The sequence below is a fragment of the Pezoporus occidentalis genome, unplaced genomic scaffold, assembly GCF_034315485.1.
Source record: "Pezoporus occidentalis ecotype Australia unplaced genomic scaffold, CSIRO_AGI_Poc_V1 ctg4, whole genome shotgun sequence".
Taxonomy (NCBI): Eukaryota; Metazoa; Chordata; class Aves; order Psittaciformes; family Psittacidae; genus Pezoporus; species Pezoporus occidentalis.
In genome coordinates, this window is record NW_026915724.1 from 19,692,230 (window position 1) to 19,706,129 (window position 13,900).

General features: G+C 42.7%; 1 protein-coding gene across 2 annotated transcripts; it reads left to right on the plus strand.

Annotated features, from left to right (window-relative positions):
* The first annotated feature begins 1,433 nt into the window (after positions 1-1,433).
* LOC134171025 (myosin regulatory light chain 2, smooth muscle minor isoform) lies at positions 1,434-7,919 on the plus strand. 2 transcript variants are annotated; one of them, XM_062632901.1, is made up of 4 exons: positions 1,434-1,558; positions 2,963-3,161; positions 3,290-3,451; positions 7,142-7,919. In XM_062632901.1, exons 2-4 carry the CDS (start codon positions 2,978-2,980, stop codon positions 7,312-7,314), a joined length of 519 nt encoding a protein of 172 aa, XP_062488885.1. In that variant the 5' UTR covers positions 1,434-1,558; positions 2,963-2,977; the 3' UTR covers positions 7,315-7,919. The 2 variants fall into 2 exon arrangements, with proteins under 2 accessions (XP_062488885.1, XP_062488886.1); XM_062632902.1 differs by lacking the exon at positions 1,434-1,558 and adding an exon at positions 1,973-2,104.
* The last annotated feature ends 5,981 nt before the right edge of the window (positions 7,920-13,900 follow it).

Genomic DNA, 13,900 nt, shown 5'->3' on the forward strand with positions numbered 1-13,900 from the left:
TTTAATTTTTCCCAATTGCAATTTCAGGCACATTTTAGAAGAGCAATATTCATCAGGGAAACACAGAATGTTTTGGGTTGTAAAAGACCTTAAAGATCATCCAGTTCCAACCCCCCTGCCATGGGCAAGGACACCTTCCACTAGACCAGGCTGCTAAAAGCCCTGTCCAGATCATTCCTATAGCTAATTAAGCCAAACTCTCAGACCTCATGAAAACTCTTCTAGTTTGAGGGAGGGGGAGAAAGAAAGTTGGGCCTTTTAACAATTAAAGTGTTTTCCTTCAAATTTGGGCCTGCAACTTCTAAATTGTACAGTGTCTAAATGTAACCATTTACATTTGTAAATATAATTGGTAATTTCAGCAAAAGCCTGTTCACCTATTTTTTTCCTTTCCTCCTTAAATAAATTCATGCTAACTTCAGCGTCGTTTACCAAGATACTGTGTATGAACAAAACTTGTAACAGGCAGAAAATTAGTTAAAAGAATGATGAACTGCAGCTTTCTTCACAACGTAATTATTGTGTACTAAACAACTGCTTCTTGAAGCCCAAGTGATTTATATGGTACTTCAATATACAAAATGGGAATAAGCATTCTGTTCAGAGGAATTTCAAAAAATGCAGAAGCAGTCAGGCTAAAATCAAGCAGTTTCTGACTTCATTTCAGACTCCATTCTCTAGTGAGAAGGAAAAAGACCTCATACTTCGAGATCCTATACGAATAAATGGGGGGGGAACACCCAATATTATTTTCTGCACAGCGTTTATTAAAAAAAATATAAGGAAGAATAAATCCTGCAAGGGGTCTGTTACTCTGTGAGAGGTGCGCGCATTTACAAGACTTAAAAGATGCGAACTAGACGTTTTTCTGATCCCTTAAACGAAACACGAGGAATACTGTAAGGGTAACACCTTACACTAGTCAATTCAGTATGTTACCACCTCCCGAGGCTTCATTTACCCCACTGCTAGCACATCACCAACCTGTTAACCCCGCGGTCGCCGGTAGAGGCTTCAGACACACGGACCGAAGCTCCGTCTTCAACGTGACCCATGAAAAACAAGCACACGGGAAAAACTCGCTGACCCGCAGCAGCCCTTTGGAGCTACGCTACCACCTCTCCAGACACAAACACAGACCGCAACACCGCACCACCGCTGCCTGGCTCGGGTGCGGGATTACCCTTTCCCATCAGCGCTCGGGGCTCCCTCCCTCCCCGCTGCCCAGCACCTGCGGGCGGCGCCTAGGGCTCCGCATCGGCAGCAGCCACTTCCCGCGGGCTGCGCCAACGCTGTCCGAGGGGGGGAGCCGTTGCGGAGACGCCCGGAGCCAGCCGCCCCGGGAGGGTGAGGGGCCCTATGGTTGTTAGGACAAAGGCCTCGGTGCCGTTTCGCTGCCCTCCGTCGCTTCTCCCGCCGCCACCCGCTTTCCTTCCGCCGCTGGTCCCCACCCGCCGCTCCGGAGCACGATGGTTTCTCCGGGAAGCAGCCGGTCTGCTGCCGCCGCTTCCTCCCTTCCGCGTCACCCTCGTACTGGGCCACCGCGGAGAGCGCTGGGGTGAGGCCGGGAGGGTCCGGGTGCTGCCGGTGAGGGGGCGGGGACGAGCTGTGGAGAGTGAGCGTTGGGAGACGCGTTCGAGCCAGCGACTGTTCGCGGCAGCCGTTGGGGCGGCAGCTGCTGAGGGGAACCGATGGCGTCGTCTCTTCGTAGGGAGGGCGAGAGCTTTTAGGCTCCATGCGCCCTTATAGCCCAGGGCGGGATGCTGCTTCAGAACAGAGATCAGCCTTCTGGGGGCAGAAATAAAGAGTATTTGTTTTTTAATTAAATCTCCTGAGTGCTGTGCTCGCTGGAGAGCTGAGCGTGTCGGCCGAGCTTGATTCTCCCCACACGCCGAAGCTTAGGGCAAGAGGTGGCTGCCGGGTTGTTTTCCAGTCACAGCATTGTGTGGTTAAAGCTCAGAGGGGCTACCTGTAGGTTTCCCCCCGTCAATACCTCCCACCCAAACTAAAAGCATAATGCAGTCTGCCCCGGTTCGTGTTATAAAATCTTAAGAGCCTGCTCCTCAGCTCTGTGTGATGGAAACATTAGCAGGCTCAGCAACAGGTAAATTAAATGACAGTGGTAGCAATATAATGGACCAAAGTGTGGCCATTGCTCTGTGTTGTTCAGACCCGAGCACAGCCCGAGTGCTGCAGCTGAAGGTGGCTTTTTCTGAGTAGTTTTTTTCTAGGGAGATGAGCAGAAGAGGCATGAGTTGGTTGCTTTCCCTTTTTGCTTAAAGGAGTAGGCAGCAGACGTGAGCTTTCAGGTACAACAGACCTGTAGTATATTTTGGGTAAAATTAAATACATAATAGTAAATGGAGGTCAGACAGAACTTACTGGCATGAACAGAAAAATAGCTTGCATTGATTTTCTCGTAGCTTTAGGGTGGTTTTAAATAATGCAAGACAAGGCAAGGAAGAAACCCATCATCATACAAAATGGCAACTAACTGTCAGGTGCCAAGTATAGGCACTTCAGAGTTTGTTCAGGTCAACTGAGTTGTGTTTCTCCTTTCCCTATTTAATATTGTACTCATTTATTGTCCGCCCATCTGTATATCCATACAGTGCTCTTTCACAGGCTTAACAACAGCTTTCAAAACCTCACTTTCTTCATGTAGTTTCCTTCTTGCAGGTGCATGTATCAAGAAGGGATCCCACACAAAAGCTATCATTTTGAAGACTGAAATTCAAGATTAACTTATGTCTTATTTTAGTGACTTTTTTATTTAGGAGTCTATCTTTCATTTGTTTGCATTTTCTACTTCAATTTTTTCCTTCTTCATTAGGGAAATATATTGATGAGAGGAAACGAAGTGTGTAAGAGGTGTTTTCTGTGAACTTTCATGTTAAACTATAGTACATTTTTTAAGAAGTCCTGCTTTTACTGTATTTACAGTATTTATTTTTCTCCTTAGCATCAAATAGCCAACATGTCCAGCAAAAAGGCAAAGACAAAGACCACCAAGAAGCGCCCTCAGCGCGCCACTTCCAATGTGTTTGCGATGTTTGATCAGTCGCAGATTCAGGAATTCAAGGAGGCCTTCAACATGATTGACCAGAACAGGGATGGCTTCATTGACAAAGAGGACTTGCATGATATGCTCGCCTCTCTTGGTAACGTCACTTTTCTGTTTGTGGTTGACAGGCAAATTTGTGCAGTTAGAATAATGGAGTCTGGGATATGCTCTTCAGGTTACTTTTAGTTTGAAAGCTAAACCGACTATGAATCCCTTTATTTGTAGGAAAGAATCCAACAGATGAATACCTAGATGCCATGATGAATGAGGCTCCAGGCCCTATAAATTTCACAATGTTCCTCACAATGTTTGGGGAGAAATTGAATGGCACTGACCCGGAAGACGTAATCAGGAATGCTTTTGCTTGCTTCGATGAAGAAGCAACAGGTACATAGGAGAAACTCAGACACTTGGGGGGGGGGGGGAGGAGGGAGATGGTACTTTTGTGTTATTTGGATTTCTAAAAAGTATGCTGATTTTTGGACCATTATAAGTGAGGTATGACACAGTAATTCTAGATGGCACATTCTACCAAGTAGTAAGAATTTGACTTTTACTGAGTGTGAGTAAAAACTGTCTGGCTGTTCTGTGTGAGTACTGAGGTCTATTAGCAATGTTGTTCTGTGAGTATTTGAATAAAAGTGTTTTAACTGGGCAGCATGTATGTTCATCTGAGTGCAAAATGAGATATGTTTGCTCTAAGGATATGAGGAATTCAAACTGGAAATATGTGATTTTCTACAGCATTAAAAAGGTAACAGATGTGAAATCTGTATTACAGCTGAGTGTGTCCAGTCCCTGCAGGAGGTCTGAGATGCATCCAAATTCTTCAATGTTTCTAGTATTTCAAGACAAGGTGTCCAGGCTACATAAACTCTTTTGAAACCTCATTTTGCCTTGTGTATGTTACAGCTCTCATGGCAAATGCCATGTGTCATGCCCTCACCTGCAGCTCAGTTTGTTTCCAGGTTGCAGGAAAGGCTGTACTTTAGTGATCTGAAGATAAAAACCAGGTGGCATCTAGAAGACAGAAATTACAGGTTGAACTGACTTGCATAGCAAGATGGGGAGAAAGGAAAAGGCAGATCTGTTTTACTGTGTCACACTTAAAATGTTGCACCTGTAATCTAGAGGGTAGAGCTTATTTATTATTCATGTAGGCTAAGATTCGGGAGAAGTGTGTAGCAAGTGAGGGTGAATCCTTAGGGCAGTTCTGTGGAATCACAGGATATCAGCGCTTTGACATGCTGTGAACGACTTGCTAGTGCATGCCAAAATTACGTAGCATCTGTACTAGAGATGTCACCGTACCTATAACTTACCTCACAACTCTCCACAGTATTTCAGTCTAACCTGTGGATATGTGCTCTGAACCTTTCAAATGATATTATTCCATTTCAAACAGCTATTTTCAGTCTGTGTATTTTTAGCACCTTTTGCCTTTTCAAAGAGCATCCCTTCCTGCTGAGGTGTAGGTAAACAGGCCTTCTGTTGGTAAGGCCTTTTCAAATGTTAATTGACTTCCTCCCTGTGAACGAAGATATCTTTACCATCTCCTAGAGAAGGAAGTTTTGTTAATAGGTTAATTATCTTCTCTCCACAGGTAGTCTGACTCACTGTGCTACAGGTTTTTTTTTGTGTGCACCAAAACAAGAGCCTGCGAATTACCATATAAAGAAAATTATTGTGCTAACAGTTCTTTTGAACAGTAACTTTCTACGTCTATGTAAATAATAAGTTACTAGTTCAGGCCCACAGGTACTGATAAGATTGATCTTATTATCTTTCAACTCTGTGTGGTAAATGTTTTAGTCTAGTCCTAGGATGATTTGAGGATAATGGTTCCACCGCCATCCTGAAATGTTAACCAGAAAACGTGTTAGATAGTTATGCTGTTTTATTGATTTTCAGTTCATAGCAGTCAAAATACAGTCTTCAAAATTTGTATGTATTTGTGATGTATTTGTAGAACCCATATCATGTTTGCCTTTTATTCATTTTAGTCTCTGAGTTCCTTCTGATAAGTTTGTTGTTTTTAAACATAAACAAAAGGGTTTCCAGTTATGTCAAACCTTTTTGGTTTTGTTTTTCCACTTTGTACTCTCCATGAGTGTGTGTGTGTTACTGGCCTTTCTAGCTCTACCTTAGTGTAGTTCTTTTGAAAGAGTATAATACAAATCAGATCCTCTTGATGAGGACAAGGCAGTTGTACTTGCTGGTTTTTACTTACATTTCCTGTATTGCAAATCTAGTTGAGTATATTGCTTTAGCATTACAATCATGTGTAGTACTATGAAATTATTCTATAGTATTATAGTATATAATAACTATAAATGATAACTATAAAAGTTATATCTGTCTGCATTTGTTATGTCTGATCTTTGATCCTGCATTGTCATCTGTTTTGTGTTGCCTGCATCTTAATTTTTGCTTCATTAATTTGTTACTCCCCATCTACACCGAATCTGTGTGTGAGGGAGAGTGGGTTTGCTATTTGCTTTACAATTTGGTGCTGCTAAAACTTTTAGTGTATTCCTAGTCTAGCAGCCTAGTTCAGTGTTTAAACACCTAGCTGCTCAAACAGGAGCAATCTGTCTCCTTGAGGCTAAACTTGGAGCACCAAAGGCTTTGCATTCTTTGAATACTAATCCTTTTGTCATCTCTCAGCACTTGGTCTCTGTAGGACTGCAGAAATAGAAAACCTAATCTGTCTCGCTGCTTTTCCCCCTTCTTTATGCACATCTGCTAAGAGACAACTCCAGAGTTTGACCTGATTAAGATGAGTCTGGCTAATTGAACATTCCCCGAATTTTTGAAGTAGAACATGGCTGTTAGCCTTCTTCATTTGGAGTCAGCAGTCAAGGGTTTGCCTACACTGGGATATGATGCTGGTTTAATTAGCATATGTTGAAACACGTTTTTCCCTTCCCTGCAGCATACACCAACCCCATGATAATTTGCCATGTTCACTGCCTTTCAGTCCCGATTCCCTCTTTGGTTTTGTCTCTCAAATGAATTTTGTTTGCTTAAGTTATTCAACTCTCTTTCCAAAACAGAGCTACTTTTTTTTTTTCTTTTTGTCACATTCTCATTGAATCTACATCAGTTGATGTGGGTGTCTGCATATGATTTCCAGCTGTTCTGCACAGTTTACACATTCTTTTTTGGAACATACTTCTACCTCCTCTATTCCATTATTGATATTTCTCCAACTGAAGTTCAGTAACCAATTTCTTTATCAAATGAAGCAACTATTGTGCATTTAAAAGCATGGTTGGTCTTATTTCAACATTAATTGGTTTCTGCATTCTTCTGTCTACTATTTACTACTCACATTCCATTTTTTCATCTCAAAACTTTCCTGGAATTGTTTGGCAACTGGTGGTTCTACCCATCTACTGAAATTGAATTAACAGGACATACTTAGCAACTGCTTTCTTCCAAAATCATCTGCTAATATTTTTGCATAAATAATTTGATATATTGTACCTTTTTCTTTACTAGCTTCTCTGCCTCTACATCTCAACAAGTAAACATTCTTCCTCCCTTCTGAGTTAACTTGCTCAATCCCATCTGAAAGTCTTTTCTGTTATAAACTGTCCCTGGACACTTGCCAGCAGCTCTGTATCTACGTAAACCGCCTCCAGTAACAGTATTGTGTAGAGTGAAGAGCCAGCCAATGGTTATTTAGTCCCCAGAGGAAACTAGTTTATAGAGGATACACAAATATATCTAATTAAGTCAAGAAAAATATAATTGAATTAAGAGAACAGCTTGTGTAAAGAAGACTAGTAGTGGCAGGAACTTGTTTTTCCACTTTCAGCTGTTAAAGATCAGTGGGTGGAAATAGGTGTTTACCGGATCACAGCAGATCAGGCCCTCATTTCAAAAATCTGTATGAATTGCATTAAATGTCCCTCTCCTCCCCTTTGCATTCAAGGAGTTTCTTTAGAATCCAGTAAGAAAATATTTTGGACTCTTGGTGCAAACACGTATTAGCAGGTCTGCCAGTATGTCTGTTCTACTGGTTTGGAAGGCTTGGCTAAGAAACAGCTTCCCCTTTGTGTTTCTTTCTAGGGTTCATCCAAGAAGACTACCTGCGAGAGCTGCTCACCACAATGGGAGACAGGTTCACGGATGAGGAGGTAGATGAGTTGTATAGGGAGGCTCCCATCGACAAAAAGGGGAACTTCAACTACATCGAGTTCACACGCATCCTGAAACATGGAGCAAAAGACAAGGATGACTGAGCAGATCCTCAGATAACTGCAGATAGCTTTCCCCTCCTCTCCCTTCCCCCCCCATTAGTTTTATTTCTCAGGATCTGTTTTCTCTTTTTTTCTGTTGGGACCTTTTGCATACATTTTTAGCGTTCCAGCTTTTTACCTCTGTGGACTCTGGGCCTGCTCAGGCACACCTGTGCCTTTGTAGTAAGATTGTACATGGACCAGGGAGGGAGGACAGCTTACAGTGATAGAGGTTCAGGGACAAAGTGAGTGTACAGGCCCAGGTAAAAATGTCAGTGCTACTCACTCTAGGTAGATTCATTTCACAGTTTTGATGGTAGCTTTTCAAATAAAACACTGCTATATTAAGCTCATCATTAAAATTTTCATGCTAGAAGTGGACTCTAATCATCTGTAAATATTTTTGCAACTATATGCAGTTGTGTTGTTACCTATTTTTGCCTTAAAAATGAAGCATAAGTCACTTAAGTATACTGATGTTTGTACTTCAGCAACTTCACTTACTACTGTGAGCACATACAATGAAGAAACCCTGTCCTTCAAATTCTACTATGTTGTAAATTAATAATTTCTGTCCAGGACTTGCACATTAAACATTTTAAATCCTATGGATATAAACGAGGGGTTATTTTACCACCTTGGCGCCTCCCTTTCTTGATGACACTGAGCACAATATAAATACTGCTGTTAAAAACTTCTGTAGTAAATCCTGGTTTTGTCTTTAGAAACATACCATATACGAGTAGAATGCTTGAGTGATGCCTCTTACCAGATCTGCAGGACTAACAATATAGATTTCATTACATTTTGTTGCAGCCTCTTTTTTTTTTTTCTTTCTTTTCCTTTTTTCAAATCACAATGAGGATGGGTCTGGATAAAGAGGGGAGGTGTGCTCTCTCTGTCTGAAAATTACACTATTGCTTCCTAAATGAAACAATGTACAATATATTTTTAAGAGCTTCTGCTGAGAGTGGTGCTTTGGGTGTGTGAAAAGGAGGCATTCCTTTTTGTTCTATTTCTCATAATTATATCCTCCAGTTCCTGTGGTAGGGATGCGTAGCAGATTGGCTCCAGAAAGCAACTTTACCGTGATCAGAATACTTGTGGTTTTAGTGTTCTGGCCTTGAGAGAAAGGGTGATCAATGCTGCTTCTGTCACTTCGAGGAATTACATTGTTACCCCTTCAGGATAAATGTCACTTGGTGGAGAGAGTGCTGAGTTTCTTGCTAGGCTGCTTTTCTGAACTGAACTTGTATTAAACTTCGTTAGAGGACAGTGGTTATTTTAGAAACAAACTGTTCTTCCATGAGTAACCTACGAGGGCTGTCGTCTTTTGAGGACAGTGCTGTAGAAGCCGTTCACTGGTACCAGTAAGAAAAAGCTGTGCAGTTTCTGCTCGGAAGCCTGGGCTTGGCTTTGCTCCCCAGGGAGCCAGCCGGGGGCCTGAGGCCAGTTCCCAGCGCCATCGGTAGGTGGCATCGCAGCTCCCGGCGCTGGCTTGGCTGAAGGGTAAACGGTTCCCAGAACAAGTTTGTCGTTGACTCCCGAAGAGCTCGCTTGTTGCCGTGTACAGAGATAAAAAAGAGCAGTTCAGTTCCCACAGAAGTTCTCCTCCTACCACAACAAGGACTAGTGCTGCCGGGAGTTTTCAAACTGCAGCTTTTGTATGGCAGTAATCGAATTCATTCATTACAGAAGTGAGTAAAAAGAGGTTATCTGCCAGCCGTTGTTACAGTCATGGATGTACAAATGCACATGTGGTGTATGTTTGGAAAAGATTGGGTTTCAAAGGGATGTAAGGCCTTCCTTGTAACTCAAACCAGATACACATTCGTACATTTCATTTCTCAGCATCTCTGTAAGCACCCTTCTTGTTCTGTAAGATCAGCTTTGAAAAACTACCCGCTCCCCATTCAAATTTATATGTTTGCATAGCTTTGTTTACATATGAAAGACTAAAACTTGTGATACAAACTGAACTGTTGATGCTGGGAGTGAGGCAGCTGGTATTTATCTACAGCAATAAAAGGCAGTTGTTAAAACCCCAGTTCTCGCTTCTGGGCCAGGGCGATGATGTTGCCATATAGCAACGCCTATATGCTGTTTGGTCTTGCGATGATGAATGGTAATTCACTAATGCTATTGTTCTTCCCCTTGCCTTGGGGACAATCTTTGTTTTACTCTCCCAAGTTTAGTGGCATTTAATGCTCATAAAAACATGTCAGGGAGACTGATAAAAACTGACTTCTGGTAGGTAGTTCAGAGGCCTGGGATTTCTCTTGCGAAGACATTTTAAACCCCCACTCACCTCTGATGCAGAAGGTGCCTTGAAGTCTGTGTCTGCCTGGAACCAGTAACACTGGTTTTAGAGACTAATTGCAGTTCTCACTCCTGGCAAAACCCTAAGAGCCACACAGTCTCCAAATGTTCTCATTGAAGTGGGTCAGCAGAACGTGAAGGCGTTTGTGGGGGGATGCCTTTCTCTTTTTATTATTATTAATTCAGTTGTTTTGTAGCTAGGCCACTTGAGTGGAGGGCTGAAACAATGTGGCCTTCAATCCTCTCAGCTAGAAGAGAGAATTAAAAGTAGGTCTGCAGTATTCAGGCTGAATGTTAAACCACTGAACAATTGAAGGAGGGAGGGTGGAACCATCACAAGCGGCTGTTTCTAATTGTGATTCTTCCCCCCCTCCCCCCCTTATTTTTTTTTTTTTTTTGGCAAATGAAGGATCTTGGGCAATGATCCCAGCAGAAGGGATTAAAGTGATCAATTCTACCTGAAGAAAGACTCTTTCCTGTTCTTCAAGGTGAAGTTCCCAAAAGCTGTGATTCACAAGCAGGGCTAGTATGTTTGTTTCCTGTGGTTGCAGGGGCAACAGAGCTGAACCCTAAATGAGTTTTAGCTTATAAACCGTTTCCTCTCCAGGGCTGTTTGTAAACGTCTTCCTCTTTAGGGCTATTTGTGAGAAGCAGTGCCTGGGAATCACCAGGGAACTGTCTCGCACATCCTGTATCTGGCCTAACGCGCCCCCCCCGCCCCCCAGCTGTCAGCGCAGGTCAAAACAAGCGAAGGTTGCCCCTGCCTTTCTTCTGCTTTAATGGGGTGTGCTGTGAGCTGCCATGGCTCAGCACCTTGTTATTCTTGAGCAACTCGTCCACCTCCACCCTAGGGGCAGTCATTTTGTAAGCTGTGCTGTCCCTGCTTGTGAGTTACAGCCCAAGCTCACGTAGAAAGAGCAGTGGTGACTCCTTACCTCTGCCTCAGTACTTCTTGTTGGTGAGATTCAGCAGATCCTTACTCAGTGTGCTTGCTTTAATAGTTACTAATTTTAGTGCCTAACTCCCCTAGATGGGGAGAGAGCAGCATCTGTCAGTCTGGCAGGCATGCCTCACTGTGAATAGTACCAATGATGTCAAGCGTTCTTTCCTGTCACCCAGATACCAAGTAGGGGGTATTTAATATGACGATATCCAAATGTCAAATAGAATGATACTTGGTCTAAAAAATGTGAGCGTCTTACGAGAATTCCTATCACCAGGGCAGTGGTGTCTAAATGCTAGGCGCTTGGTATGACCTTTGTGGACTGTTTGCAGGCATGGTTTATATCGCTATTCAAACAACCTTAGCTAATTGCTGACTCATGGCTAGTTCCACTCAACAGATCCCATTGCCAAAGTATAAAACTTGTTTCAGCAGCACTCATTAGCTGTGGAAGACAAACCTAACTAGAGTTCCTCTGTAATCACCATGAGATCAGAGGTCTCATGTAACCTGAGTGTTTAAGAACGTAAAAAAGTGTCCACACAACTTTAACAGGGATGCATACCAGGCCCAGCAGGCTTCTTTCAGTGAGGAGGTAGGAGTTGCAAATTAAAGATACTTGCAGCTGGAAACTTCCTTTTCAAATAACAGCAGGTCACTGTGACACTGGAAATGGTTGCTAAAAGCTACAGCGAGACCACAATCATTGCATGCTGCTGTGCCCCCCCCCCCCTCCCCCCCATATATACAAGGTTTCCTGAGAAATCTGCTGAGCTCTGTGCCCCACAGCCTTAGGGAGCTTCAAAGCTACAGGGCTGGAGTCAGTTAAAAGGGGAGTTGACAAGCTTCATGTTAGAAAGATAAGCTCGTGAACTTTGTGGTACATATTTTGAAGAGAATTAAATGGAACAAAATTACTTATAGTTGGTTCTTGTCTGTTTCTTTTACTGATTCAGGGGATAAGGTATTGTATATGTATTAGAACCTGAGACACATGTTGTGCAAAGCATCAGTGATGACAGTTATTGCTATCCGGTTGGCAAACAGGGGAACTTGGCTATGAATCTAAACCCTTCAACTTTGCTTGCCCCCTCCTCTGCTAATTAAAAAAGGTAGTAATGTAATTCTGTTGTCAGAAGACAACATTTCTTTCAGACCTGTTTGTTTGGGTTTTTTTTTTAACTAATTCAACACAATCTTAGAATTTAACTTGTTTCTCTGCTATAATAGGTGTAGGTACACACACTGCATTGGTCTCACCAGTGTTTATTGTTGCTTTTTAGTATGTACATTGCCTCTTTACATAGGTGGGGCAGAGAACAGCAGCACTGTTACAACTGTATTTGTGGAAGTCCTACTACATGGTAGACCTACGGCAAAGAAATCGTCAAACTTGAATGAAATGGTGAGGAATATACTGCAAAAATGCCAAACTCTGATTCACTTACCGGAAGATGACTGTAGGCCACCTGAACTGCAAAGAGGAGGATAAACTGTTGCCATGGAGTGCTGGTTAAAACTGCGTGATTATCAGAAACCCAACCTGGTAGCAACTAGAGCCAAATTTGGAGGTAAGTTACAATGTGGATGGATGGGCCAGCCATCAGAAGACAGGGATGAGGCTTGTAGGAAGTACTTGAGTGTACTCTGTTCCTGTTGAAATGCATGTAGCCTGCAGCCCCTAACATTTTCTGCCCCAAACTCCAGACACAGAATTTTGGTAACTGAGGAGCCATCTAAACTGATGAGTACTAAAATACCAGAAAGACGAGAGAAGATAAGGGCTGAAGCACTGAAGTATTTCCTGATGCAGCTGATCAGAGACATGACTGTCTGTTGAGATCCCAGTAGTCTGCCTTCTACAGGGGCTGGACACCAATGTCTAGGCAACTCTTTAGGTAGCTCCTTACTTTAGCAATGCACAATAGCTCTTCCAGGGTTGTTTTATATGTGATGTTTCACCCATTCCCCTTCTCACCCCCCTTTCCTCCTGTCCTTTATGCAAACACTCAAATGCCTTCCACATGTCCAGGGGCCTGGACAGGGGTCTAACCCCTCCTATTACAAGCTTTACACATGCCTAAGGGTTGGGGCCCTGAAGTGAGAAAGGCATTCCCTTCCCTGCTTTGTGTACCACACCTTGGGCCTCAGCTTGAGATAAGATTCAAAGCAGCTAATAAGCTGTAAGGCAGGCTTTGCAAATTTTGATGAGTAAAAATTCAAGCACCTCCGGGATTAAGGAGCAATTCAGTGCTTTGAAAATGCTGGCAGTATCTAAATGGGACATCAGTACCTCATAGATTTCAGGCTCTTGGCTCAAACCAGATTCTTGTGCACATGGCTGGATGCAGGGCAGTAGGGCAGCACATGACAAAACTGTCAGCTGAGGGCAGTAGGTAAGGAGGCTAGGAAAATAGGAGACTGTTTTGGCTGATACTCTTATTGGCAACACCTGGAAGATCTTACCCTACACCAGGGTTTCAGGGCTGGCAATTGTGCCTCTTCCACCACTGATCTCAAGTACTACTATGAGAGAGCAAATATCAAACAAAGGGGTGCTGGCTGCTTATTTTCACAAACACTTTCCAGACTCCAAGGGTACTTTACACATATGTGACTGATTCTGGATTATTCTTACCTGTGACAGATTTAGTGCTCGCACACACCCTTTGCAGGAATGTTTTTGTTACCTACTGGTGGTTTTGAAAGTGACTATAAAAGCAGGGAAAGCATTTGGGAGATGCTGTTATTATGAACAGGTTAGGGTGTGTTTATTTTAGTTATTTATTCTTATTCCAATCCCTCCATGCCTCCCTTAAGCCTATTCACAGGCTTTCCTTTTACAGGAGCATTGTACTGAATTCAGTGAGGCTCACCTAAAAAAGGTCATTTCAGCAACATTATGTGAGTTTCCAACGTACCAATAGTAATTCTGGCTCATTTCCTGACTCTGCTGTTCTTAGTTTTCTTTTGGTCTTTCATTTGTTTATTTTTTTAACTTTTGTAGTTTTTTAAAGGTACAATTTCCTTGAGTTTCAGCCTCTAATCACTATTACATTAGTGACTTTCCTATACAGTTTGCCCCACTTTATTTCTGTGGCAGTTGAAATGTTCATCTGGTGAATCTCCTTGCATTTATCTGCTATCTGTGGCTGATGTCAGACACCTGTAATATCTGGGCATGTCCTTACACGGTCCACAAAGGTTTGTTTCAGGCGCTTTTTTTCACCTCCCAGAAGCTATGGAGAAAAGGACAGCAAAAAATCTGTTTAGAACAAAAGTTGGCTAGGGGTAGGGGGCAAGAAGTTTTATCCCTGGAAATAAAAG

Coding starts and splice junctions, on each gene's coding strand:
- LOC134171025 (XM_062632901.1), top strand. CDS start 2,978: ATGTCCAGCAAAAAGGCAAAGACAAAGACCACCAAGAAGCGCCCTCAG. Junction 3,162..3,289: donor TGATATGCTCGCCTCTCTTG/GTAACGTCACTT, acceptor CTTTATTTGTAG/GAAAGAATCCAACAGATGAA. Junction 3,452..7,141: donor CTTCGATGAAGAAGCAACAG/GTACATAGGAGA, acceptor GTTTCTTTCTAG/GGTTCATCCAAGAAGACTAC.